Source organism: Prenolepis imparis, unplaced genomic scaffold (genome assembly GCF_030444845.1).
Source record: "Prenolepis imparis isolate NDT839.2.m4 unplaced genomic scaffold, iyPreImpa1.0 SCAF_6, whole genome shotgun sequence".
In the NCBI taxonomy this organism is placed as follows: Eukaryota; Metazoa; Arthropoda; class Insecta; order Hymenoptera; family Formicidae; genus Prenolepis; species Prenolepis imparis.
In genome coordinates this window covers 11,954,573-11,980,776 of record NW_028141164.1, presented here as the reverse complement: position 1 = coordinate 11,980,776, position 26,204 = coordinate 11,954,573, and the positions used below count along the sequence as shown (strand labels likewise).

Here is a 26,204-nt window from a genome sequence, read left to right as displayed (position 1 = left end):
GTTTCGAGATATTTAAAAAAAATAGTATATTTAGCAAGTAATGCTATCTCTTTTTCAGCCTTTCTGTGACCACCACACCGAACTCGATAGAGGCAACAAATAATTCTAGTCTGCCCCCGGCATTACCACCAAAGAGATCCCGTTCCATTAAATCAAGCGCTACACCTCCACCGATATCGCCGAAACCCACAATCAGTATGCAGAATATTCACAACTCGGATCCTCTTGTGACGTCAACGCCTCTCAAGAGTTCGGAGGAGTTGACGTATGAAAAGAAAGACGTTACGCCTTCGACTCCGGTGAAATTGGTAAATATCAATGTAATAAATTCACGGTACTGTATTGTTTATTGACGCGATCGTTTTATTTCAGAATAACAACGTTATTATGGACACGGTATTACCATCGTCCAGACCTGCTAGCAATGCTCTTTCTTCCATATCAGTTGATGAAAATACCCTCGAGCTAAGGGACATCGATCAAGATGATAGTATTTTAGATGAATTAGATATTAACAAATATTTGGTATTGAAGAAATCCGATGAAGAAGGCCCGGATATACGTGGCGGACATCCAGATGCTTTATTAATTCACGCCACGAAAGCGAATAAACACGGTATATACTTTTTCTTAATTTATCAAACATAAAGTACTTTGAATTATTGTTTTGAAAACTATCTAAACATAAATATTCATTATATATTGTATATATTTTTTTATACGCTGCGTAGATGAGAAAGAATCAGGTAATATTTGGCGTAATATTTTCAATGAATAGATATACATATACAATATAAATTGATGGATAAAATTATAAATGAAGATGGATGAATCGAGCCTCAATAAAAACAATATACATCTTTTGCAGACTTCCTATATCAAGAAGCATTTCTGACGACGTACAGAACCTTCATGCAGCCATTGGAACTAATTCAAAAACTACATAGACGCCATCAACGTTTCTCGTGTTCCCCGGATGTCGTCAAACAAAGAGCCGCGCGCGAAGCGTTCTCCTTATTAGTTAGAGTCGTTAGCGATTTAACGTAAGTAGACTCTTATTTACATATTTTTACACTCTTATATTTCTATGGATATAATCTTTGATATCATTTTCTTTTATATAAACAGGATATCTGATCTTGACGATGTTCTTCTGCAAACTCTGATGGAATTCGTACAACAGTTAGTATGCAGCGGAGATCTCACAATGGCGAAAGCGTTGCGAGTTAAGATCTTGGAGAAGCACTCTATCAAGCAGTTACAAGCTGCGCAGCCGATTCTTTCGTCTCTAAGCGTAACAACGAAACAGGCTTCTCTGTTGGACTTCAAGAGCGAGCAGATCGCTGAACAAATGACGCTGCTCGACGCCGATTTGTTTATGAAGATAGAAATCCCGGAGGTGCTGATCTGGGCGCAAGAGCAGAACGAGGAGAGAAGTCCGAATCTCACGAGATTTACCGAACACTTCAATAAAATGTCGTATTGGGCGCGATCTCGGATACTGGAGCATCGATTGGAAAACGAGGCGAAGGATAGGGAGAAATACGTCGTAAAGTTCATCAAGATTATGAAACACTTGAGGAAAATTAATAACTTCAATAGCTATCTCGCGTTATTGTCTGCGCTGGACAGCGCGCCTATCAGGAGACTCGAGTGGCAAAAGCACATTACGGAGGGTCTCAAGGAATATTGCGCACTCATCGATAGCTCCAGCAGCTTCCGAGCCTATAGGCAAGCTCTGGCAGAAACGCAGCCGCCGTGTATTCCTTATATGTAAGAGCGCAAGTATTCATTCCTGTCTTATCCCATTCCAAAAATTCAAATACCTCATATATATAATATACAGAGTGTCCCAAAAGTCCTGCAACAGTTAAATATCTCAAAACAAAGGCTTTTTGACAAAAATGTTTCAAGTAAAAGTTGTAGGGCTTAAGCAGTAATATATTAGTGTGACTATAAATAACATTTGTTAAGGCCACGTGAAATTCAATTTGAAATTTTTTAATGGAAACCCCTATTTTTTATTACATATGTAGTTTAGCTTAAGAGCTTTTCAAATTAAATACAATTTGAAAAGTGTCAAAAGTTACAAGAATGTACAATCAAAAATAAGGGTTTCCATTAAAAAATTTCAAAGTAATATATATATATATATATATATATATATATATATATATATATATATATATTTTGCTATAACATACATATAATTTTGTTTCAGCGGACTTGTTTTGCAAGATCTTACGTTTGTGCATATCGGAAATAACGATTTATTACCAGATGGCACTATAAATTTCTCGAAAAGGTGGCAACAATTTAATATTGTTGAAAATATGAAGAGATTTAAGAAAGGGTGAGTACACTTTTATTTCATCAGCACAGAAATGCTTAATAAATGTTGTAAATCTAATTGTATTTTGCAGCACGTATTCTTTCAAGAAGCACGAGCGCATTATAACGTTTTTCAACAACTTTAGCGATTTCCTCTGTGAGGAGGCGATGTGGCAGATTTCCGAGAGCATCAAGCCACGTGGTGGCAAGAAAGCGCAGCCGCAAAACTAGAATACACCTAACCCTTTCACTGCCTGCGTCTCGAAATCGGAAGGCTGAAACGTGTGAGTGAATTAAAAGATTTATATTTACTGTGTAGGTATATACTCTTTTGCGGAAACACAAAAATTCTTCCCTACTACTAATGCTCTAACTAAGAGCAGTGAAAGGGTTAGCGAGTCTACCCCGTTTCGACACAGCCTCTGTGAGGTTGTATCTTAATATATATTATTAAATCTTGTATGGAGAGATTTTAGTATGCGAACACATGTGTAAGCTCGGTATATTTAGTAGATTCGATATAATAATACGTAACGCAACTGTTTAAACTTAAACTTGCGTTTGTAATCAATCCGGAGACTCGAAATGCCAAAACTATTGGAGAAAATTTCGAAAAAGAAAACGTCAAGTGATCAATCAATATCTATCCCAATGCATTTTCATTGTAGTCTTTCCGTTTTGCTACGATACAGTAACAAGTATTCGCTATACGGAGGAGATATGCAACTTATACTTAACTACAACTATATGTAACGATGTTTATTGTAACATTAATTAATGAGAGAAACCCCGATCTTCAGCTCTGTTCTAGATACATTAAGGAAAGAAATTTATTTATTTGCCTTTTTGCTAGAAAATTATACATATATATATATATATATATATATATATATATATATATATATATACATATATACATGTATATGTATATATATATATATATATATATATATAAAATAGCGAAATAATAGTGTATACGTGTATGCGATCTTCTTTTTTAATTTATTTAGATGTATGTGAACGTCCACACATTTGTAGCTTTATGTAGATAAGTGAATTTTCGAGCGTCAACAGAACACTGTTGATTACACAAGGATGAACACCAATTACGTTGATTAATGTAGGGCCATCGTAGTCTCGTGTTAGCGCTTTAGTAGGCGCTTATCGGGACACATGGTACGACTGAGCGCAACTGTTACATATACTATTGTATATGATGATAGAGAAAAAAAAACAATTTCTTTTTGTTGGCAACTTGTTGATAGATATTCGAGTTTTCAGCTTTAAATCACACTATCGTCTAGCGCGATTCGATGAAATCAAATATTAAGCTATATATAAAGCAAAAAAATTAAATACAACTTTAATTTAACACGTCATTGATTTCTCGGGCAAATTATTGTTTTAAAAAAAAATCCCAATATCTCGAAAATTAAACACACTAACTGTTTTATTAAACAATACATTCCGTAGAACAAAGGAATCGTTGGATTAATTTTATCGTCATTAAAAAGAACGTACTGTGTCTCTTCTTGTATTCCTTTTTACACATTTAATGTGACGACACAGCCTTTACTCTTAGATATAACAGTGGAAGATGTTGCCATGTAATGATAGCGAATTAATAATTATAGCAGTTTGCGTGCCTCGTCTTAAAAGAATGAATCAAGCGAATGGATCCGTCTATTAATCTTTCGTCGATTTATTATTTGGAAAGAAATAGTTATGCTTCACTTGTATAATATAATAGCCCCGAAGTAGAAACAAGTAATCAAAGTTCGTAATACTTAGTGATGCCTGAACAGCAACAAAAAAAAAGGCCTAAACACATTTAGTTAAAAAAAGAAATCGACAGTATATATCGTTCTAGTATAAAACACGGGTATAAAAATGATAATCCAGACGAATTGATTGCCAGGATATAAAATTTAAAAAGTAGTTACAAAGCTGCCATATAATTATAAAAGTAGTGTGTCAATAGTTTGGATTCTAAATCAAAATAAACTTGCAACTACATCTGCTTTTCGTATCCATGCAGACTTAGATAGAAAATGTAAAAACTCTCTTTCTCTTATTGTTAGTAGATCTCTTCATCCTCGACATTAATTACACTCTTTTGCGACAAAAAAAAAGACAAATTCCTTATGAAAAACTAATGTGATATAATTGGCTAATGAAATTGTGCATACATATACGTTACGTTTACCCTTATTTACGATATATAAAGTCATTGTTTGTAGAATCTTTCTTGGAGAAGCGCAACTAGCTACGCACACAATATACAGCAGTAGAGTACTCAGTATTAGCTACTTGGATGCACCGTAAATGATTCGGTTAGCGAATGAATGAATGCGAGCGAGCGTGTGCGCGTGTTTTATTAATTTCTTTGTCCACTCTCCAGCTAATATGTCAACTGATTTACTCGATGTAAGAAATAAGCAGAGATCTATCGACGCTGTAAATAATAATAATTTAATTGTACACATGATTTGAATTTACACACGTGTATTATCTCTCATTATGTCGATCAATTGTGATGTCACACGTTAGCACGCATGCATATGATTTTTGTTTTATATGCTATCTTCTATTTAATTGCGAATTAAATGACAGAAGCGATTAGTTATATCTTGTATTTTTTTTTATTTTTGTGTCACGCACACATATATATGTTATTTCTTGAGGCAGCTGTTATATATATTTTTACATATATGTATGTATAGCTTTTTTCACGACATCCTTACCTTCCAATGTCGCGATATACAACTGTTTATATTTTGTACAATATTTTTGGAAATTCTGGTAATAGTTAAAGGCCTTTCCCTATAAAAAGATTGTTGCGCTTGTGCATCGGGAGATATTGTATCGCACATGATTTCTTATATAATAATCGCGCGAGGATTTTGTTCGACTATTGGCAGAATTTCCTCTTTATACATATATATATATATATATATATATATATATACGAACGAATATATAAGCGAATAATATTTAAGTACTATATTATACCAAAATACGAGTGAGATATGATCCATTGAATGTGCAACGAAGAAATTAGACTCGATTTACCGATTAGATAGGCTAATTTAAGCGCTGCTTTGCAAAGTAGGAAATTGAGTCGTTAAGAAATATTACAATTAAAATTGCCGCAAAGTCGCTTTCTTCTTACACTCAATACTTGACTAAAGTATAAAGTAGCGTATAGACATACCGATGTAACTGTATAATTTTTTTCTATTTTTTTCCCCTTTTTTTGCTCATGAATGTCTTAGCTTCCAAAAAGGACATTCTGTAATGAAAAACTCTGAAGCAATTGCTGTTAATCTTAAAGTTTAAACAATCACGAACACGCGTAATATCGTGTAATAATTTATACTCCCCAAGGCGAGGTTTATTTGCACGCACTTTCCTCATATAAGAGATCAATCGCATATAGTGTATTTATTATCATTGTATATATATACACACATACAAACACATACAAACATGTTGTTAATCTAGTCTAACGAAGTGGAACGAACCATGTTGTCAATATTTAAACGTATACTCCGGCGCACTCGAAGTGTTTAAAGTTCTAAAAAAAAAAGAGAAAAAAAAAAGCAAACTTAGATTTCTCAGAGATGGGCTTATCTATCGAAATTAATTTCGCCCCCCTCGCTCATGGGCTTCCCTTTTTCGGTCTCACGTGACCGAGAGACTCAATAAAGAGTAAATAATCAAATAACTCTCGCCGAATAATGAATTTCTGCGTGTATATCGTTGAAGAACGAGAGATGATGAAGCGCGAACTGACGCGAGGATGTGAATGAAAAAAAGAAAAATCGATTTCTAATATAGGAGAGACATCCCAGGTAGCAAACGTACGTCATTTGGACGTTTAATGACGTCAGTTTGCTACTTGGGATACATTTCGCGTCAATTTGCCGCGGCAACCTTTATTCATAGCGAATAATACCGATATAAGTATCAAAAAAGCAAAAAAAAAGTAATAATCGCTATCGATGTGTTACCAATTCTTTGTCTCGAAAGATACATATATGTAACTTTGCACTCTCTTTCACAAATACACACACACACACACATACATAGATCTTACGATAAGTATTTAGAAAGTACATAAAAGAATAAACGCGTATCCGATGCTTAGTCGTGCGATTTGTGTTGTTATATAAGAATAATTATTCCTACAGCAACAAAAAGATGACATATCCACCTAATAAGACACTTACTTTAGGGCAGTAAATTTATTAAAGGAAAAAAAAAGAGAAAGAAAGAGAAAACGAATAAGAGAAATGTATTTAGAGATACTGTAATTAATGTATCTATTTTTTAAGTATCTAATTTTTTAATGATTTCGGAAATATATATGTATATATATTGACTTCATTATGCGCTATGTAATCGAGATGATTTTTTAAAGCGAATATTGTAATGTATAAAAAATAATTCTATTCACTATACACTGTGTGCGAAAAAAAATTAAATTGCAACTTGAAATACAGAGATGTTTCAAGAAAAATAAAAAATTATATTGAGAGCTGATTTAGTGAAAAATTAATGCTTTTCAAGGATAACTTTTTAAAATATATATACATACAGAATATGCAGGATGTTTTAATTTGTATCTAATATTCCGTATAGAGTCTCTAGTCAATATTAATTAATTAGCAATTCGGTTTGGCGTATAAAAACAAGAAAGAAAGTATTAACAGAGAGTATAATAACACCGATATTTCGAACGCTCATATTTTGAATGTAAAAAAATAAGCAATATCTCGCTGCATTTAATAAGAGAGAAATTCCTTCGAAATCATATCATTCGAATATATTTTGCGCGATTTGCCATGCGCCAAATATATAAGAGCATAATCTTTCGGAATTTATTAATGTATACATTTATACTCTGCGACATCCGTAAGAAATGTGAAATCTAATAATTATAAAAACAAATTCTCTTAATTATTTTCAGCGATTGACAGCATTTTGCATCTCTCTATATCTCGTGTGCAGATACGCGTATATCTCTGTCAAAGCAAATACAAAAAATACGTGTATATATATATATTTTACTGTTTAGAAAAAAGAAAAGTCAAAGGCGATGGAATAATATTTACGGAATATATATGTGTCTCTCTATTTCTCCATCTCTCTCTCTCTCTCTCTCTTTCACATATTATCTTGCGAATAAACTGTCAAACATTTATTACGACGAGACGATGTGTGTGAATTATTGGAAAAAATAAAAAAACGGAGGCAGACAATTGCTTAAGCATATCAACCATTTGTAAGTACGTGATATTACTAAGTGTGTTGTGTATTCGACGTCCTTCTTAAACTACACTATAATAACTAACGATAGTTGACAGGTTTTAAAAAAAAAAAACATAAACGACGCATAAAAAAAAATATCCGTATATCCGTGCTCATGCAATTTAAATTGTACAATTTATTCCGTAAGCCTATTTCGCGTCCTATTTCTCGATCTATATATTTTTTAGTATGGTCATATATACATTATTATATACACAAACATATACACACTGTAAAGTATGTCATGGTACAATTTGTATGAAGATTTTTCCATATTGATGCAAATCAATGTTTCGCAGATCACAATCTCTTATATATGAAATACTTTTTCCCTTTCATTTATATATTATGTGAATACATTGAAGATTTGTATGCGTAAAAGTTTTGGAACAAATGTTATTGCTTTTTTTGTAATGAATGTACGAAGAAGTGAAATAAAAATGTGTTAGTCGATGGTACTTTTACAGTTTTATAATCACAAACCAAATCTATACTTTCGATTTTTCAGTAGAATATAAAATAAAGAATGGATGCAATTTTATGTAGCTATATTTACAAGGAAAAATTAAAGAAACAAAATTTTTTTTAAATATATTTTTTATATGATTCAATTATACTCTTTTCTTCAACTTTTAGTTACAAATTTGAATCTATACTTGTAATAATATCAGTAGTTTTGTTTATATTATATTATCTTAATTGCAACAACAAATGGACTTGACTTGGTATATTAATTATGGGGCAATTTGTGGTCTTCATTAAAAAATATAGATTGCATATAGAAAAAAATACAAATTAAGAATCTATGCTACAGATAGAGAAAGAGAAGGAACATGAATTGTAATAAAAATTATACCAAGTAGTGAAAAGTTGCAGGAACTGTTATAATAAAGAGACATATTGTAATAAGAACTATTCATATATTACAATATATATAACATCAGATGCTGTCATATTTTTCATATAAGCTTATTATATCTATTCTGCTGATTCAAACGTATAATGTACTTTACCTTCCTCCGGATACTGCTTTTCCATCTGAAATATAAAATTTAATAATTAGACTATGTAGTTTAATAAAAACTAATATTGATTTGAAGAGCCATAAACGTTAAATACTGTTTAATACTATAGACAGGAATGCTTACCACTGGCATGAATGCAGTATATGGCTCACACAAGTAGCCAAGTCCACAGAGAGTAACCATAGTTGCGATAAATATCATAGATGCTTTAACTAAATCGTACCTATACTTGTAACCATAACTAAAACGATCTTCGCCCATGATTTCAAACTTGCTATGCACCTAAAGAAAGAAAAAAAAAAAATAAAGAGAACCATGTAAAGAATAAAACATATACGATAACAAAACGACAGGATTTTAGAAATCCTTTGTACACTTTATATACTCTGTAAACTCACCATCTCTTTATAATTCTTTCTGTAAGTCGGTATGTCATATGGATAGTATGGATCCTTAGCAGCCGGTCCTATCATTGGCAAATCTGGATAATCACCGATGCACTCTTCCGGGGGAGAAGGTTTATAATCCTTTGGATGCATATTATACTTTGCAGCAATTTTATCATGATCCTTTTCCGAGTAGACTTCCGGTTGCCAGTATATACTGAATGGCTTCGCTGATGAGAATAACGATGCAAAGAACTTTCAATTAGTTTGAGATCCTCGTTACGTAGTCACTTTATATATCAGATATATATCTATATTCTATATAATATAAAATATATGTATAATATATATATATATATATATATATATATATATATATATATTCTATAATATATATTTACATATATATTATATATATCTAGATATATAATATATATATATATATTTATTCAATAATTTTTTCTCTTTATCTCTTTAATTTTCTCTACTAATTTTTTTTAAGTTTGATGAAAAAATTTATTTACATATTAACATAATAATTATATAATGGAAACATCCTAACCTCTTATGAGTACTTTTAACAACACACTTGGCGAAATGTTACTTTATCGGAACAAATTGACAATGGAGAATGTACGAATATAACAATATACTTACGTCTCTCGGAATAGCATCTTGTCGTGCTTTTCAGAATCGCTTTATTCCTGAACAATTGACTTGACAGACCGCAGAGTTTACTCGTAAGAGCCATTTTATCGAAAATACATAGTTCTGAAGCAGGTCGATCGCGCGAAGTGTCAAAACTGTCAAAACTGTCAAAACTGTCAAAACTGTCAAAACTGTCAAAAACGAGAGACGAGCAGATGAGCTCGTAATAATAAAAATAAATAAATAAATAAATCGCGATCGACAGTAATATTTTATTTACTGTCAGACATAACTTTCCAGCTGTCTCCCGCGATCCGGGAGTTTATCAACCTCCGTCAACCTAACCCAACCTAACTTCTTTCTGCGACGAAGAATCTCGTCGCCCTCGAGGAAACTTCAATCTACCTCTCGTTCGTCAAAAAATTTAATATTCGGTTCGTAGAGTTTAACATTCGTGAAATAATTCTTCGCGTCGAGGAAAATACACGAATTTCGCATCGCGGAAGTGACGCGAGCGTCATCACGTGACCGCGCTCGGTGACGAATCACGGATCCCCGAAGCGGCGAAAGGGGAAAAGCCCGGAAAGATGGCCGACGGCGTGCGTCTTCCGTAGGTTTCCGTTGTAATTTTAGACATTTCGTCCAGCTTTTTGGAGGTACAATTTCGGGCATCTTCCGCCGCACCTTTTCGAAGAAGCGCGCGCGCGCGCGCGCGAAAAAGGATCCGGCGAATGCATCGCATATTTGAGCCTCGTGAAAGGTAGGTAAAAGGAGGACGAGAGACGAAGGCGGTTTCTCGTCCAAGACGAGAAACCGCAATGGCTTTGTTGTCGGCGACTAGCTTCGATTTTCTGTCCCCTTTCGCGGAAGGAAAAACGCCATGAATTTACTTTCACCGAAATACGAAGGACCCCCCCCCCCCGCCCCTCTCTAGGAAGTTTTATTATCAACCACGAATCTGGCCAGAAGAGGAATATTCGTGAAATTAGGCTTCTCATGTTTATACAATTTTATACTAATTTTATCATATTTATACTGTTCTAGCTATATTAATAACTGTATCTAACTATATTAATTTTATCATATATATTATATGATAAAATATGCTATTATTATATATATTGTATATATATGCTGTTATATTATATATATATATTAACATTAATTTCAATTTTTCAGGTGATTCTCTATCTTGGATAAACTGGAATCCTTCGAGCATAATAATATGGCGAGTCCTTCGCCCCAGTCATCCCCTATGCCACCTCCGCAAGCCCCCAGTCCGATGGGGCCTCCGCAGCAGGCACCATCTCCCTCTAATGCGCAAGGCAGTCCAATGGGACCGCCGCAGCATCATCCTCATAGTCCAACGCAGGGTTATCAAGGTGGCCCACCGATACCACAGGGAGGACCACCTATGTCGCAGCAGCCACAGCAGCCTCCGCCTCAGCAACAGAATTATTCGCCTCATCCGCAGCAGATGCCACCCAATATGGGTCCACAGGTATGAGATTTATCGAAAATTATATCTATGTTTTTTTCTCAGAATTGCATTTGTTATTTATAATAATGTATGCCTGGAATAGTAGGCACAAATTATAAGATGTGAAAAAGGGAAAGAATCTCTGTCGGGCTTATAAATTTGGACAAGTAATTTGTTATGTGAACAAATGATAATTTATTTTATTTTTCTTAATACTAATAGTATATTTTATTAATTTTAGAGCTATCAAAATAAGAAGTATAACAGATAAAAAGATACTAAGATAATATACAAAGATATTAACATAATGAGATAGTATAAATGTGCGTATGTATCTGTTCTAACATACAATATTTTGATTATAAATACAAGTGCAGTTCTCTTTAGTCGCTTTTAATAATACTGTATCTTCAAGTCTGTATATGAAGACGTATGCATAATTATATAACATAAGTTATGCAAAATGAACATTGCATATGCGATCAAGTTAAGTTTTTATTAAGTATCTCAGAATCGGCTCTCTTAAAAAGATTGACGAGTTGCTGTGCAATTTGCTGATTACACGCTGCTATGACTCTCGGCGTCATTATATCGAGTACTCCCCCTGTAAACGCAAAGTTTTATTATTTAATAAGAGATTCTTATGCTACATGATAGGATAAAATCTACCAAATTTTATTATTTAATAAGAGATTCTTATGCTACATGATAGGATAAAATCTACCAAGTTTTATTATTTAATAAGAGATTCTTACGTTACATAATAGAATAAAATCTACCAAGTTTTATAGTTTCGGAATGATCGAAGGATATGAATTTTGGTGTAGGATTATCTCTGTGTGTGCGAAAACTAAAAGTGATATTCACCAGCAGTGTCTATCACGACTCCGCCTGCTTCTTCAATTATCAGCTTCCCGGCTGCAACATCCCAAGCATCTATACTCTCGATGTGATAGGCTTCCACAGCTCCCATTGCTACGTAGCACAGCGTCAGTGCTGCTGTTCCCAGGGATCGTATCCTGGAGGAAAACAATTTGCTATTTCATCTTTGAATTGATATAGATTTTTAGATTGATAGATTGATAGATTTTCAATATCTTTTTGATTTTTAATAGATTTTAATAGATTTTTAATATAAAGTATACTATAAAAATGTATTATACCCGTGAGTGTTTTGTATCAAAGCGTGCATTCTACTGTACACACTGGTTAAATATTGAGGATCCTTTGCGATCCAGGGTTCCATGGCCACTAATGATTGAGATACATCTGGAAAGAAGTAGATATATCGTATAGTATTATATTTTATGTTAAAAATATCTTTTATACGGTAAAGTAATTACTTGAATGAGTGGAACATCGTAATATATCTGGCATTTAAAAAAGATTGCTTTGACTGAAGGACACGATATTAAACCGATTAGATAGACCTTCCACTGGACCATAAAATTATGCATTTTTTACGCTTGTTTCCTTGATGGATACAACGTAATAGCAAAATCATACTCGAAAATCACACATTCATTATCATATACATATATCTGTTAGATGAATTACATAAAAAAGAAAAAAAGAAACATGTAATTATATGCGCGCGCTTCTGACACAAAAACTATCTCAAGCATTCAGTAATTTACCTCTCACGTCCGACGTTTTTATAGGCTTCCCATTGAGATAGGCTCCGCAGTGTCTTCTCGCGGAGAAGAATTGTCTCATGAGAGGATTGTATATTATCCCGATCTCGGCCTCCTTGTTCACCAGCAGCGCAAGAGAGATGCATGTATGTGGGAAACGATGGACGAAATTTGTGGTACCGTCTATCGGGTCGATTATCCACGTAGGGTCATCTGTCAATTGCGGTAAACGACCTTCCTTCGCTGCCGTCTCTTCAGCAATGAATCTGGAAGATTGAATCACGTTATAGGCATCCTATTAAACTGCCCATTAAGTCTGACCAATGACTTACTTGTGCGATGGAAAGCGGGCGGACAATCGTTTTATCAATTTGTCCTCTATCTTGCGATCGTATTCTGTGACAAGATCCCAGTCGATCCCCTTACTTTTCACGCTCTTCCTGGTGTCGATGCCATCTTCTATTATCTGTAAAGAGAGGGAGATGATTTTCTGATAATATTTTTCGTCTAAAAATTCTTGACATTTTTCTTAGTTTAATTTTTAATATTATTCAATAAAGGAAAAGATATTAAATATGTATATAAAGTGGTTCTTTGAGAACTTTAGAGAGAGTAAACTCTTTTAGGGCCGGTTTCACCATCTCCGATTAATTCAATCGACCGATTAAACTATATCTTTGTCTCTTTTCAGCTACGTTCTTAAAAAGAGACAAGGATATAGTTTAATCGACCGATTGAGTTAATCAGAGATGGTGAAACCGGCCCTTAATGATAGATTCTTCGATTAAATTGAACTGTTTACTTAGCTGATATGTCAAAGAAAAAATCGTTTTTACAGCTTTTTAGAGATTTTATATAATATGATATATTTTTATTATAATTCAAATCAAGATTTTGTTGTAGCAAACTTCTCTGAAATTAACAAAAAATATTCTTTAATTAATTTATTGTATTTCTCAGGAAAAGAATACACTAAATTAATGAAGAATTAATGAAGATATTTTTTGTTTTTTATTTGGCTCTCTGAAATTTAATTCTTTCTCTTATAATAACGTGAAAATTATTAATAATATTCTCATTAAGGAAAAATCAACTCCAAATTGATCATTAAAAGAACTCTCATATATTTTGATTGTGGGAATATATGATTATAAATCTAACAAATTTATTATAAATAATACAACTGATACAAATTCAGCGAATTATAATGATTTTGTTTCAACTAGAGTCTAGTTAATATTTGTTTAATAAACTTTTTTTTAAATTGCGTAAACTCAATTTGACAGCATATATAAAAAGAAACTGTTTGAAAATCTGCTTTTAAAATAAAATTCACTAAGCAAGTATACCATAACTAGAACTCTGATTAAACTCAATTTCATTATCATATCGCACTCGTGACTTTATCTTCTTCGAGCAGTCGCTATCACGCATAGTTCTTGCCACTATATTTTTTTTTCTTCGCTTAATAACGCACCTTTCCTGCGTACAGGACCAATTCTTCGGCGATCCTGTAACATTCGTCCAAGTCGTTTACCTCGCACATGTCTCTCTTCACAGTCACTCTTTCCGCCTCGTCGGTGAACGAACTGGTCAGCTCGGGATAAGTTATCTCAAGCACTTCGCGGTATCAGACACTGATAGACTTATCGAAGGAACGCCTGAACCGCGAGAGGGAGAGAAAGAGACTCCCGACTGTCAACGGATCGGATGCACGAATGAGCGTCGAACGTAGGAAAGGCCGAAATTTATCTCAGTCGAGGATCGTGAAAGTCCCGACCATAAGCCGGTGATATGACGTCAAAGAGCCCGGATGGTACACCGTCGTTAAGTCGCTTACGCACAACCGTGTCGAAGCGAGTCCCCGGGATTCCTATCAGGATTCCACGTATAATATTTCGTAAACACCGCGGTTTTTACACCTTCCTGTGCATTCTATAATTAGATGACACAGATGACACAGCATCGGAATTTCCCTGCGGGAATATCATTTAAATTCATTAATTTAGACAGACTGCAAGACTCATTTTTTGAGAATTGTGAAAATTAATTTTCTCACTATGTATTTTTAGTCGTGGATATAATTTATAAAATATTCCATATGCTTGCGTGTTGGAAATTATACAATTTCCTTTTTAATTGATTATCATAGTTGAGATAGTATAGGTATGCGAATTGTTTACACAAAAAAATGTAATTGAGGTAAATCAATCATAATTTTAATCTCAATTGTTGTGCAAATTTACATTATAAGCACGATCTTACGCTATCTGAACGATCTCTGCAAACTTGACACGATAAGCTATATATCAAACAAGTATTAACTTACAATTAGTCGAGAGTCTCTTTTGGGAGGGTAAAATTTTCCTTTAATTTTCTTTTTATTTATAACTTATCAAAAAGTTTATACACACATACATATTTGGAAACTATTGACATTATTATTTCGCTCTCATGTCCACTCGTTGATCGGCCTCGTGGATAATTCTGACGACGTCACGGGCGATTTTATCGTTGCACGCGGCTACCGCTCGTGGTTTCATGATGTCAATTGGTTCGCCTGAAATAAGAAAAAAAATTAAGGAAGTGATCATTGAAACGTAACGAAAGGCGAAGCAGATGATAATTAGGCCGCGTTTGACGCAGTCGTATACGAATAAAAAAAAAATAATAGATGAAACGATTGCAATCGCACTATAATCACACTTTTCCGATGATGTGATTGTATACATTAATAGTGGAATTTTATATTTTATATTTATCGTATATATAAAGATTGATTTATTTAACTATTTTAATTATTTTTTAAATTATTGTTTTATTTTAATTATTTTAATTTTAATACACAGAGAATTTTCTCTTAGAATTTATCCTGAAAATCATGGTAATTATAGGACAATATGGTATGAAAAGAATTTTATGAGAATTTCTCTGATTAATATTTATCACAATAAAAAATAATATCTATTACAATAAAATATAAAACATGTTTGATTAATTTTATTATATAATTTAGTAAAATTAATCAAACATTTTATATTTTATTGTAATAAATATTATTATTTTTATTGTGATAAATTAATCAGAGAAATTCATAAAATTCTCAAAATTCTTTCCATACCATATTGTCTCACGATTACCATGATTTTCAGGGTAAATTCTAAGAGAAAATTCTCTCTGTGTGGTTATAAATGATTTATTTGAAGATTTTTTAAATTTCAATTATATTTTTGGTATATAGTGATTTTGTATTCTTTATTTATATTTTTTGTTAGAATTTTGACAGAGTAAATCAAAGATCTATAGATTTTATTGAATCTGGATTTAATATTAAATATTTTAGAGGAGAATTTATATTAATTTTTTTAGCTAAAAATGGGATAATTTTTTTTTAAATTAATAAGTGTAATAATATTTACAAATTTTATATATATGATTTATATCATATATTTTTGTGTCAATGAATTTGATTAGTTTAGTAATTATGTTCATTAAAAGTACTCCCAAAGTGTGTCTTTCTCGGTTTTGCAAAGATATACGAAAGATGATATAATTTATAACTTTATATCGCTACCTGTTATGCGGTCCAGAACGACGCCTCCCGCTTCGGAGATGATGAGCGACGCCGCGGCTATGTCCCACGTCGAAATGCCGGGGCCTTCGACGTAATAAGCCTCGACGATCCCCAACGCGATGTAGCACAACGTTAACGCCGCCACACCGAGAGTGCGAATGCTTCAAAGTGAAACGAATCATCAGATACATGTGATAGGACCGTTTTAAGACTACCGAAACTTACCCCTGAGCCGCTTTAATCACGTCTTGGATCCTCTCCACCATCTTCTCCCGTAGGTCGTCTATCTTTATGAAACCGCATTCCATGCAGACCAGAGCGTTCGATAAGTCTGCGAAAAAAATAGTGTTAAAACCCTTCTGTCATTGATAAAAGGATTCATTAGCGGTATCGATATCGAATTAGGACAACAATCATATATAGTCATCCGCTTTCTAACTTTATCCTTGTGACAGAATTTTTTAAGCCACAAGTCTCGTGTTCTCTGAATCATTGCTGCCGCATACTTGGCATATTGCGACACAAAGTCATTAGCGAGTATTGATCTACCGATATATCTGTCATCGTACAAGGATAGAAAGAGACATATTCCTTTTGAAGGACGTTGATTGTCCCACTTTCACACGCGGTGTTAATTTAATTCCTCAAATTGTCTCCTTTGTCTTTTACAAGGCGACGTTTCTCAGAGCTGAGAGATCTTTTGTTTATTTTGTTACGAAAGAGGATATCGTGTACATTTTTTCCTTCGCTTCTAGTCGGAGACGAGGATACCTTTGTTTCGTTTTACCTTGAACTTTGGACACCTGAATCGGATGGCCGTTCAGGAAGGCGCCTCGTCCCTTCCTAGCCGTGAACAGCTGCTCGAGAATGGGATTGTACACGATTCCGAGGACCACCTCCTTCTTGACGGCCAGACCGATGACCACGCATGTGTGCGGAAATCCGTGGACGAAGTTCGTAGTACCGTCGATGGGGTCTATGATCCACGTAGGGACGTCGGTCAGTTCCGGTAGCTCTTTGCCGGTCGACTCCTCCGCGATGAATCTGTCATTTATTGAGCCCTTTATTTTCTCTCTACATTATTTATATTCGAATGATCATACTTGTGGTCCGGGAACGCGCGCTTCAGTTTGCCGATGATGACGTCCTCTATCTTGCGATCGTACTCGGTCACGAGGTCCCAATCGCCCAGCTTCTTGTCGACTTGCTTGAGGCCGTTAATGGAACCCCGGAGAATCTTCACATTTCGTAATTATTAAGGACTGACGCGTATCAGATCGTTGCGAGATAATGAACAAGTTATATGTAAATCAAAGAGATGACGGAGGATGAATTCCGGTTTTCCTGGTTTCGAATAGGGAAAGATTCTCTTGTTCGCAACAACAGAATTATTTATCATCAGGATATTACATGCTCCTCGAATTTATGGCGAATCACTCGCGTTGATTAGACACTTTCTTTCTCTCTTAAGAATTTTTTTTCAGTTTTCGAAATGATGAAAGTAATACTTGTTTTGTTTGTTAGTTTAGTATTCTTCCCAATTTTGCAGATATAAAGAGATTTTAACAAATTCAATTCTGCAGTTGCAAGACATCGATTTTTGAAATTGCAATAAGTATGCAGTTTCAAAAAAGACTAAGGCCCTGCGCACAATAGAAAAAATATTAAAATTAAATATTAAATATTAGGAATAAGAATTATTTTAAAATAATAAAATCAAAAAGACTAATATAAAAATACAAATTTGGATATAAAGGACTAATAAGAGCGAATAATTTAATAATAAGAGCTCTTTATATTCGAATTTGTATTTATATATCAGAGTTTTTTCGATTTTATTATTTTAAAATCATTCTTATTCCTAATATTTAATATTTATTCCTAATATTTTCTCTATTATGCGCAGGGCCTAAGATTATTTATAATATACTTGCATGCATTATTCTATCTAAATTTCATTACATATGAGTCACACGTGTTGGGAAATTATTATTAAATAATTTTATAAGAAATTCTATTAATGTGAATGATGAAAGATTATAGATATACGCTTTTTATAACATATGCAGTTTCAAAAAATATTAAGATTATAATATAATTACACACACATGCATTATTTATCTATAAATCTCATTACATATGAGTGACATGTGATGAAAAATTATTACTAATTAATTAAGAAACAAATGTATTAAGGAGGTAGATCATGACAGTGTATGTATGTGCTTTTTATAGCATATGCAGACACAAAAAATATAGATTATCTATTGTATAATATATAATTGCATGCATTATTCTATTTATAAATCTTATTATACATATGAGTGGCACGTGATGAGAAATTATTATTAATTAACTTCAAAGAAATTTTATTAATGCGTCGATGATAAAAAAATTATAGACTACTTTTATAGCACGCAAAACATTCTGACATCACCTGATATATCCTCTAGATTCTAAAAGTCATCTAGTTTCGAGGAGTTTCGTATCATCATAATATGACGTACATTAACTTTCTGTTCACGTTATCTTCGAATGCAAATTCATGTATAATCGCGCGTGTCAAGCATGTTTATCCCAAACATTTGTCGCGAACAATCTCTTAACAATCTGTTAATCTCGACGCAGCATTTTTAGTTAGATTTCTCCTGATTAAATGAGATCCTTACCTGGGCAGCCTCGCGCGCCAACTTGATGGCGGTCTCGTAATAGATATCCTCGGCGTATCGCGCCATTTCCTCCTGGGAATTGCGACCTGGTGAACCAGCGAGCAGCCTCGTGTCGCTTCGACCTCGTCGGGAAAAGGCGTGAGCGAACACTGCGTCGTCCGCACCGGCATCTCGTGCTTTTCATTCGGGATCGATCGACGTAGGAGGTAGTAGTAGGTAGGATCGTCGTCCTCCATTTCGCATCCATAATGCGCTATTGAAATAATTATTCCCTAATTGCCGCTCTGCGTCTTATCAACGCGAGAGATAGCGCGCTCGACAAAGCGATAAACTCTACTAATTTACCTTAGCAGATATCCTTAATTTCAGGTAATTATACACTTGGTAATTAATTTTCTGCCTTTTACTTACACGTGCGATCGCGGGTTCGAGTAAGATGAAATATTGCACCGACGTGTCGCGTGTGAGGAGAATCTACTATTTTTTACTTGTCCTGTCTACTTTGCCAGATAACAATGTAATGCCGTTCTCTCTCTTCGAGATAGACCTTGATTCTTATATTCCGTCTATACTTAATTGTACGCACCTGCCACTCACTCCATTATGCATCTTTCTGTTTTACAAAGCGAGGCGCTAACTTATTGTCTCACGGTGTTCAGAAAATTTAGGTAATTAGTTTTTAATGGTCTTCCTAAAGATCTGCGATCTTGGGAAAAATATTTTAATTAATTTTAATTGGCCGTTGTATATATATAGGTGTGATCGAGTTGCCTCGAGGGCGCGACAATAAATAGCAATAATATGAAAATCACAAGATATATATGCAAATACGAAAATAATAAGATATATATGCAAATCTTGCGCATTCGCGATAAAAACTACTAATTTGTTTTGCTCGTTTGCTATTTATCTGGTCAGTATTTTCAATTTTAAATACAAAACGGATATTAATGAACCGAAGAATTCGACAAGGAACGTCTCCATCTTAACAGTTGCATAATTTCTGCAATTTTTTTTTTTTTTGCGTGAAATATTTTACTGGATTTTATGATATTTAATTCTTAAAGTTCCTAATGAATTGTGAAAATCATAGAGATTCGTTCAAAATTTACATTCTGCAGATTATATTCGCCATTATCTTATATGCTTACGTATACTTGTCCAATTAGTGTCTGATTGTTATTCTGTGATTAAAATAACGGTAGCTGTATATTTTTTCAGAAAATAACGTTGAGAGGAGAATCTGCAATTATCGATCTGCAATTATCTTACATTAGTTTTTTTTTTTTTTTACACGCCTCTTTTACTAACGCATGCAGCATCGTTGATTAATATTTTCTAGTGATATTATCAGGATTCATTACCTTGTTTTTTTTTTTTTTTTTTCGAATTATCTTTCGTGGTTCTCAATTACAAGTGTTCTATGTCTGTCATTTATCAAATTATCCCTTCCAGGTGCAATTTAAATGCTAGTTGCGCAAATACTTAATATTCTCTAACGATCGCGATTGTTTATTTTTCTATGTCTATCTTAATAACTCTTTTGCTACCTAAATATTATCTTTCATTCTGTAGTGATATTAAGATATTTTATTTCTTATCAGGGATCTCGAATTTGCATAATATATATTTCAAATAAGCTTGTCGGGAAGAACCTATCGCACAAATATATCGCTCTCTTTTTTTCAACAAATAACTTATTTTCTTGATATTCATCATACGTTATATGCATGTATAATAATTTTTTTGTTAATTTTTTTTTTGTTTCGTGTAGTATCGCGATTTATAAAAAGATACAAAGAGAGCAATTGAAGATTAAATGGCAGTTGTGATCTTAAAAGATTAATTATACAATACGAATTGAAGATGCATTAAATCCATATGTATAGTAAGAAGGAATTGGTAAAGCAATTTATAACATGCCACGAGCAGTCATGAATATTTATCGTGCGTAATAATAAGATTGTTGACAAGAACCTCTTCACGTTCTTGTTAATTATTCTTTTTATCTTATCTGTTAACATCAATATCTTACAGAAGAAACGGCGAGATGCAAAAGCCTTCAGCCTAATTATTTTAATTTTTTTATTTATTTAACATTGATACTCATAATTCATTAGATTGATAAATGTTAATTAATATTGAGATTAGATAATTAATTTCAACTTAAAAATTTATTTAAAATTTAACTAAAATTATTTTTCTCTGTCTTTCGAAATGTATTAAATTGCATCGTTAAGTGGATGCAAATGCAAATTTCAGAATTGCAATAAAATTGCGTACACAGATAAATGTATACGTACATTATTATTTTTTTTTAATTTCTATTTGGAATTTTTTTTTCTTTTTCCAATAAAAATTTCCAATAAAAATTTTGTGTGACACATGTAATTATTCAAGATTGCCTCTTGCAATTTATGTCTCTAATCTTTAAGTAAAAATAATTTTATTTATACAAAAATCCATCTTGTAACGATATGATTAAAAAGATAATCTTTTTCAATTTGATATTGCAGTATCATTACGTTCATTAAACGCAATAAATTATATAACGTAACATTTATGAAAGATTATATCGAAAGCAAGAAAGTACTGTTTTAATGCGAAATATATTTGGGGACGATATATTTTTGAGAAAGGGATAAATTTATTATATATTGTTGTAAGGTTTATTTATAACAGACGAGACAAAGAAAATCTCTTTGTCGATCGAGAGGAGAACTAGGAAAAATCATGTTAATTTATTGCGCAACACATCTTTACGTTAATGCAATCGAATTAATATCATACGACATACGAGTGCGTCAGAGTAGGACATTTTAACAGAAACTTCTTTAGATTGGTTTTTTTTATAAGTATAATTTGCTCGTGTTACGTGGTAGACACGTTTCCCCTTCCGAGAGGACACGCCTCCTGCTTTACATTCAGCTTCTCAGTCATTTAACGCGATTCGTGTCTTTTCTTGCGCGTCAGACTCTCAAGCTAGTTTCCCTTGTACCTTTAAGTCAGTTTCGATTAATAATTTGGACAGCTCATGTGCCAGGGTTTCATTGGACGCCGCGATGGTATTCGGCTTCATAATGTCATAGACGCCACCTGCGAAAATAATTATAATGATAATTAATTCTGCTCTAATTGTGCGCCACATTAATCCTTCCTCTTAAATAGGACTCTGCGAGGAATCGCAATCCTGATTCTGATTTATTTTTAGCGCACATAATTATTAATTCTACTCCTACTACTACTACTACTACTATTTATAATTAATTCTACTACTACTACTACTACTACTACTTATAATGAATTCTACTCGTTTAAAATAATTATTCTCTTATTATTTAATATGAGTGTATTTTAATACACGAATATGGCCCTCTTTTTTTACGCGATTTAAGTAATTTATCCCGATGATTAAGATGATATTTCGAGTAAAACTTGTATGAAGTTTTGAAAGAAATTTTGCGAATGATTCATGAATTTATCGTGCAAGCAAATGTGTGTAATAAGCACAATATACAGAGAATTTTATCTTAGAATTTACCCTGAAAATCACAGTAATCGTGGGACAATACGGTATGGAAAGAATTTTATGAGAATTTCTCTGATTAATATTTATCACAATAAAAAATAATAATATCTATCGCAATAAAATATAAAATTGTTTGATTAATTTTACTCTATGTATAGTTTAGTAAAATTAAAAATATTTTATATTTCATTGTGATATAGATATTATTTTTTTATTGTGATAAATATTAATCAGAGAAATTCTTATAAAATTCTTTCCATACTGTATTGTCTCACGATTTCCAGGGTAAATTCTAAAAGAAAATTCTCTCTGTATACTCGTTTATTCGGATTTTCCGGATTTTCATACCTTTCGTCTCCATAACAATTCCACCTGCTTCGCGAACAAGCACTATTCCTGCCGCAACATCCCAGCTTTGAAGACCATCCAAATGAAAACAATCCAGCGCACCCCGGGCTATATATGCCAAGCCCAGTGCAGCTGATCCTATGCTCCTGATTCTGAATTTAATAGGAAAATATATATTTATATATATTTTCTATATATATATTTTTTAATTTATATTTAATATATTTAATTTTTATTATATATATATACATATATACATATAATAGATAATATAGAAGTAAAAAAATATATATATATATTATTTTTATTTACGCTTTCGCGGTCCTGATTAAGGTATTCATCCTAGCGAGAGACCTGTCTTTGTTCTTCATCAGTAATATCATAACTGTCGGCTCGATCTCTAGCATTGCTTTCTTCAATTCTGAAAAATTGGAAGATGAGAAAGGTTTTTCTTTTTAAACATCAAATTTTTCTATCAGTTCTTTGCGAAATTGCGGTTCTTTTCTTTGAATAAATCATCGTTATGATTAACACGTGCAATTCAGAGATCTATAATTTCTCTATAGTTAGTACCGAATCAAAGTCTATTAAGAGGCTAGTTTTTTTTATTGCGAAGCAAGAGAATATGTGATTAAGATACGTTATACGAAAAAAATTGTGCAAAAAATTCTATAACGAAATGATGATTATAGATTAAAAACGATATAACGAGATCGGATTCATATCGTTTCTCGTGATTGTCGTGAAAATTGCAGCATTGATATTCTTCAGAAGTGCATGCATTTTGATAAGGGGACAGGTGCAGTTGCAAAATTATATGGCAAAACTGCCTATTTTTCCTTTTCTTTAAATTAACATTCGAATAATCTCTATTGTCACATTTTTCTCATATGTTTAACCATCTTTTGATCGATGCTTTTTGCTGAATAAACTTGTTCTGAAGTCAATTTATATTTTAATTAAATTTATCTGAATTTTAATTTGAATAAAATCAAGATTTAGTAGCTTTGATTATTCGTAATTTTTAATAAAATTACAATTTCCTTAAATTAAACGATTAATAATTTATTTTTGAACAGATTAAAAAAACAACGTTTGGACCAGAGAATTAGTTTGTTTCAAAGATGAAGATCGAAAAGCAATTTTACATCAAAGATATTTAAAGATTTAAATGTCAATTTTATATGTAAAATATTTAGAGTCTTTAGACATTTTTATCTAAAAATTATTTTAAATACTCTATAATTATTTTTTAACCACACATAATTTTGCGCATTAATTACCGCACGTGGCTCTTAATTAGCCCGTAGTTACCATTAAATTTATTTTAAATAGCTCAAAAGTCTAGAAAATTATTAAAAAAGAAAAGAAAGAAAAAATGTTTTATATATATTTAGCCACTTTCAAATGCATTCGCTCCTATAAGCAAGATCCACTTCCGCTTATTATTAGTCGTTACCGGTGATTTCGGAGGTGTAAATTCGTTTTCCGTTCAAAAATGCGCCCTGGCCGCTTATCGCGGTATAGAGCTCCGAAGTCATGGGATTATAGATGATGCCTAGGACGGGTTTCTTGCAAACCGTTAGACCTACGGATATGCAGATCTGTGGGAACGTGTGTATGAAATTGACGGTTCCGTCGATCGGATCGACAAACCAGGTCGGCTCGTCCGTCAATTCTGGCAGCTCATGTAACGCGGATACTGTTTCTTCCGCGATGATCCTGAAGCGAAATTATTAATGATATTTCAATTCTCAGTAAAGCTCAGTATATACTTTTAACATAGCAACAGCATTAATTAGATTGAATTACGTTGGGTTGAAGCTTGATTATCTAATGACTTATGATATTACAGTAACTCACTTGTGATCGGGAAACTCCCTGGACAGACTGTCTATAAACATCTTCTCAACTTTGTGATCAATATCGGTTACCCAGTCCCATGTTTCTTCTTTCCTATATACAACCTTTTCACTCTCGAAAGCACATTTGATTATCTGTGTAGATAATATATCGAATCAGGATAAAGAGAAATAATCAAAGAGACAATTAACATTTTTATTTTAGCTACAAATGCAGGAGATAAAAAATAACGAGGTTTTGTGATACTTTTATTAATATAATCTGTCGAAGATTTATATGAAGCGCTTTAATATTTATTTCTGAAGATACTAGTCGAGCAAGAATTATTCGAGGGGTGTCTCACTCTTTCATTCATAATGCGAATTACCGAGAATTCTAAATAATTCCATATAATGCGCTGTATAATTCTAAGTAATGCATGTAATTATGTTAATTCTTTTTTAAAAATAACATATAATATTTAAATACTAGTACTGTTTAATTTAGTAAGAAAAATGTTATTAGAATAATAATAAAAAGAAATGTTATTAAAATGTTAAAAGAGTTTAAAATGATTATATAAAAAGAAATGTGTTAAGACAAATAAATTTATGAGATATTGTAAATCATGTAGTATCAATGTATTATGCAAAAAATTAAAAATTAATGTTTTTTTAAAATTAATATTTAGTCGGAACACCTAAACTAAAATATTATATTATAATAAAGATATAACAAAAAGTTACGTGTTCCCAATTATAAGTTTAAAGAATCGACGTTTTAAAAATCGACTAAAAAAATCATTTTTAACAAAAATTTCTTTTATATAAACTTGAACACACACAAAATACAAATAAAATTAGATTAGATCCGAACAAATTAAATATCAAATATGAATGATTTCATAAATTATAATATTTAGTAAAATATATATTAAAAAAACGTCATAACATCATTTTTAAGACGTTTTAATCTTGTCTGGGTTATTATTGTTTTATGCTTGTAAATCAATGCGTAGTTTCAGAAAAAATGTACACAAATTGCGACAGTGAGACACCTCTCGGAATTAATGCTCGGGATTATAATCTTCGAAAATTCTCATCGACTCACCTTACCAGCTTGCAAAGTGAGTTCCTTCGCGAACTCGTAGCACTTTGTGAGATCCAGGTCGCTCGACATGACAACTGACGTTGAAAGATTCATCGGCCTGACTGGCCGATTTGTAATATGAAACGTTTGTCTGATGTCATCTATTTTATCTATTTTGATAATCTTTGAAATATGATTGCGCAAGCAGCGCAGATAAGCAAATCTCAGCATCCGGGAGAACTGACACACATTCACTTTCTTTCAGATATGTGTGTGGATTTCTATGGAATTTCTTTCGGTGTTCTTCTTTTTTTATCGATATTAAATTTATTTTTT

The 26,204-nt window shown here is 32.7% G+C and overlaps 6 protein-coding genes across 15 annotated transcripts in view; 2 read left to right on the top strand and 4 right to left on the bottom strand.

Moving 5' to 3' along the window:
• C3g (C3G guanyl-nucleotide exchange factor) overlaps positions 1 to 7,772 on the top strand; it is a 93,863-nt gene extending 86,091 nt beyond the window's left edge. For 8 of the 10 annotated variants that reach the window (XM_083040228.1, XM_083040227.1, XM_083040220.1 and 5 more), the window contains 7 exons: positions 59 to 308; positions 373 to 616; positions 732 to 746; positions 869 to 1,043; positions 1,129 to 1,773; positions 2,222 to 2,353; positions 2,424 to 7,772. In XM_083040228.1, coding sequence (XP_082896354.1) covers positions 59 to 308; positions 373 to 616; positions 732 to 746; positions 869 to 1,043; positions 1,129 to 1,773; positions 2,222 to 2,353; positions 2,424 to 2,562 — 1,600 coding nt within the window. In that variant the 3' untranslated portion in view covers positions 2,563 to 7,772. The remainder of the gene's footprint in view (positions 1 to 58; positions 309 to 372; positions 617 to 731; positions 747 to 868; positions 1,044 to 1,128; positions 1,774 to 2,221; positions 2,354 to 2,423) is intronic. The other 2 variants (XM_083040230.1, XM_083040224.1) reach the window with 1 other exon arrangement.
• Positions 7,773 to 8,544: 772 nt separating this feature from the next.
• Positions 8,545 to 10,043, bottom strand: Nd-ashi (NADH:ubiquinone oxidoreductase subunit ASHI). Its single transcript, XM_083040237.1, has 4 exons — positions 9,713 to 10,043; positions 9,068 to 9,285; positions 8,793 to 8,951; positions 8,545 to 8,682 (listed from the first exon to the last, which is right to left on the bottom strand). The coding sequence occupies exons 1-4, from the start codon at positions 9,804 to 9,806 to the stop codon at positions 8,623 to 8,625; spliced, it is 531 nt and encodes a 176-aa protein (XP_082896363.1). The 5' UTR covers positions 9,807 to 10,043; the 3' UTR covers positions 8,545 to 8,622.
• A 226-nt stretch (positions 10,044 to 10,269) lies between these two features.
• The window catches only part of Brm (ATP-dependent helicase brm), a 29,400-nt gene continuing 13,465 nt past the window's right edge, over positions 10,270 to 26,204 (top strand). The window contains exons 1-2 of the mRNA XM_083040219.1: positions 10,270 to 10,463; positions 10,883 to 11,204. Of these exons, the coding sequence (XP_082896345.1) occupies positions 10,929 to 11,204 (276 nt within the window). The 5' untranslated portion in view covers positions 10,270 to 10,463; positions 10,883 to 10,928. The remainder of the gene's footprint in view (positions 10,464 to 10,882; positions 11,205 to 26,204) is intronic.
• LOC145937276 (inositol monophosphatase 2-like) lies at positions 11,532 to 14,535 on the bottom strand. Its single transcript, XM_083040233.1, has 6 exons — positions 14,295 to 14,535; positions 13,150 to 13,283; positions 12,821 to 13,083; positions 12,347 to 12,452; positions 12,051 to 12,202; positions 11,532 to 11,787 (listed from the first exon to the last, which is right to left on the bottom strand). Exons 1-6 carry the CDS (start codon positions 14,361 to 14,363, stop codon positions 11,666 to 11,668), a joined length of 846 nt encoding a protein of 281 aa, XP_082896359.1. The 5' UTR covers positions 14,364 to 14,535; the 3' UTR covers positions 11,532 to 11,665.
• Positions 15,012 to 19,257, bottom strand: LOC145937277 (uncharacterized). Its single transcript, XM_083040234.1, has 6 exons — positions 19,061 to 19,257; positions 17,495 to 17,628; positions 17,179 to 17,435; positions 16,617 to 16,722; positions 16,392 to 16,552; positions 15,012 to 15,377 (listed from the first exon to the last, which is right to left on the bottom strand). Exons 1-6 carry the CDS (start codon positions 19,124 to 19,126, stop codon positions 15,259 to 15,261), a joined length of 843 nt encoding a protein of 280 aa, XP_082896360.1. The 5' UTR covers positions 19,127 to 19,257; the 3' UTR covers positions 15,012 to 15,258.
• On the bottom strand, positions 21,555 to 26,052 carry LOC145937273 (uncharacterized). The gene is made up of 6 exons (XM_083040231.1): positions 25,890 to 26,052; positions 24,801 to 24,934; positions 24,397 to 24,659; positions 23,250 to 23,358; positions 22,938 to 23,089; positions 21,555 to 22,156 (listed from the first exon to the last, which is right to left on the bottom strand). Exons 1-6 carry the CDS (start codon positions 25,980 to 25,982, stop codon positions 22,038 to 22,040), a joined length of 870 nt encoding a protein of 289 aa, XP_082896357.1. The 5' UTR covers positions 25,983 to 26,052; the 3' UTR covers positions 21,555 to 22,037.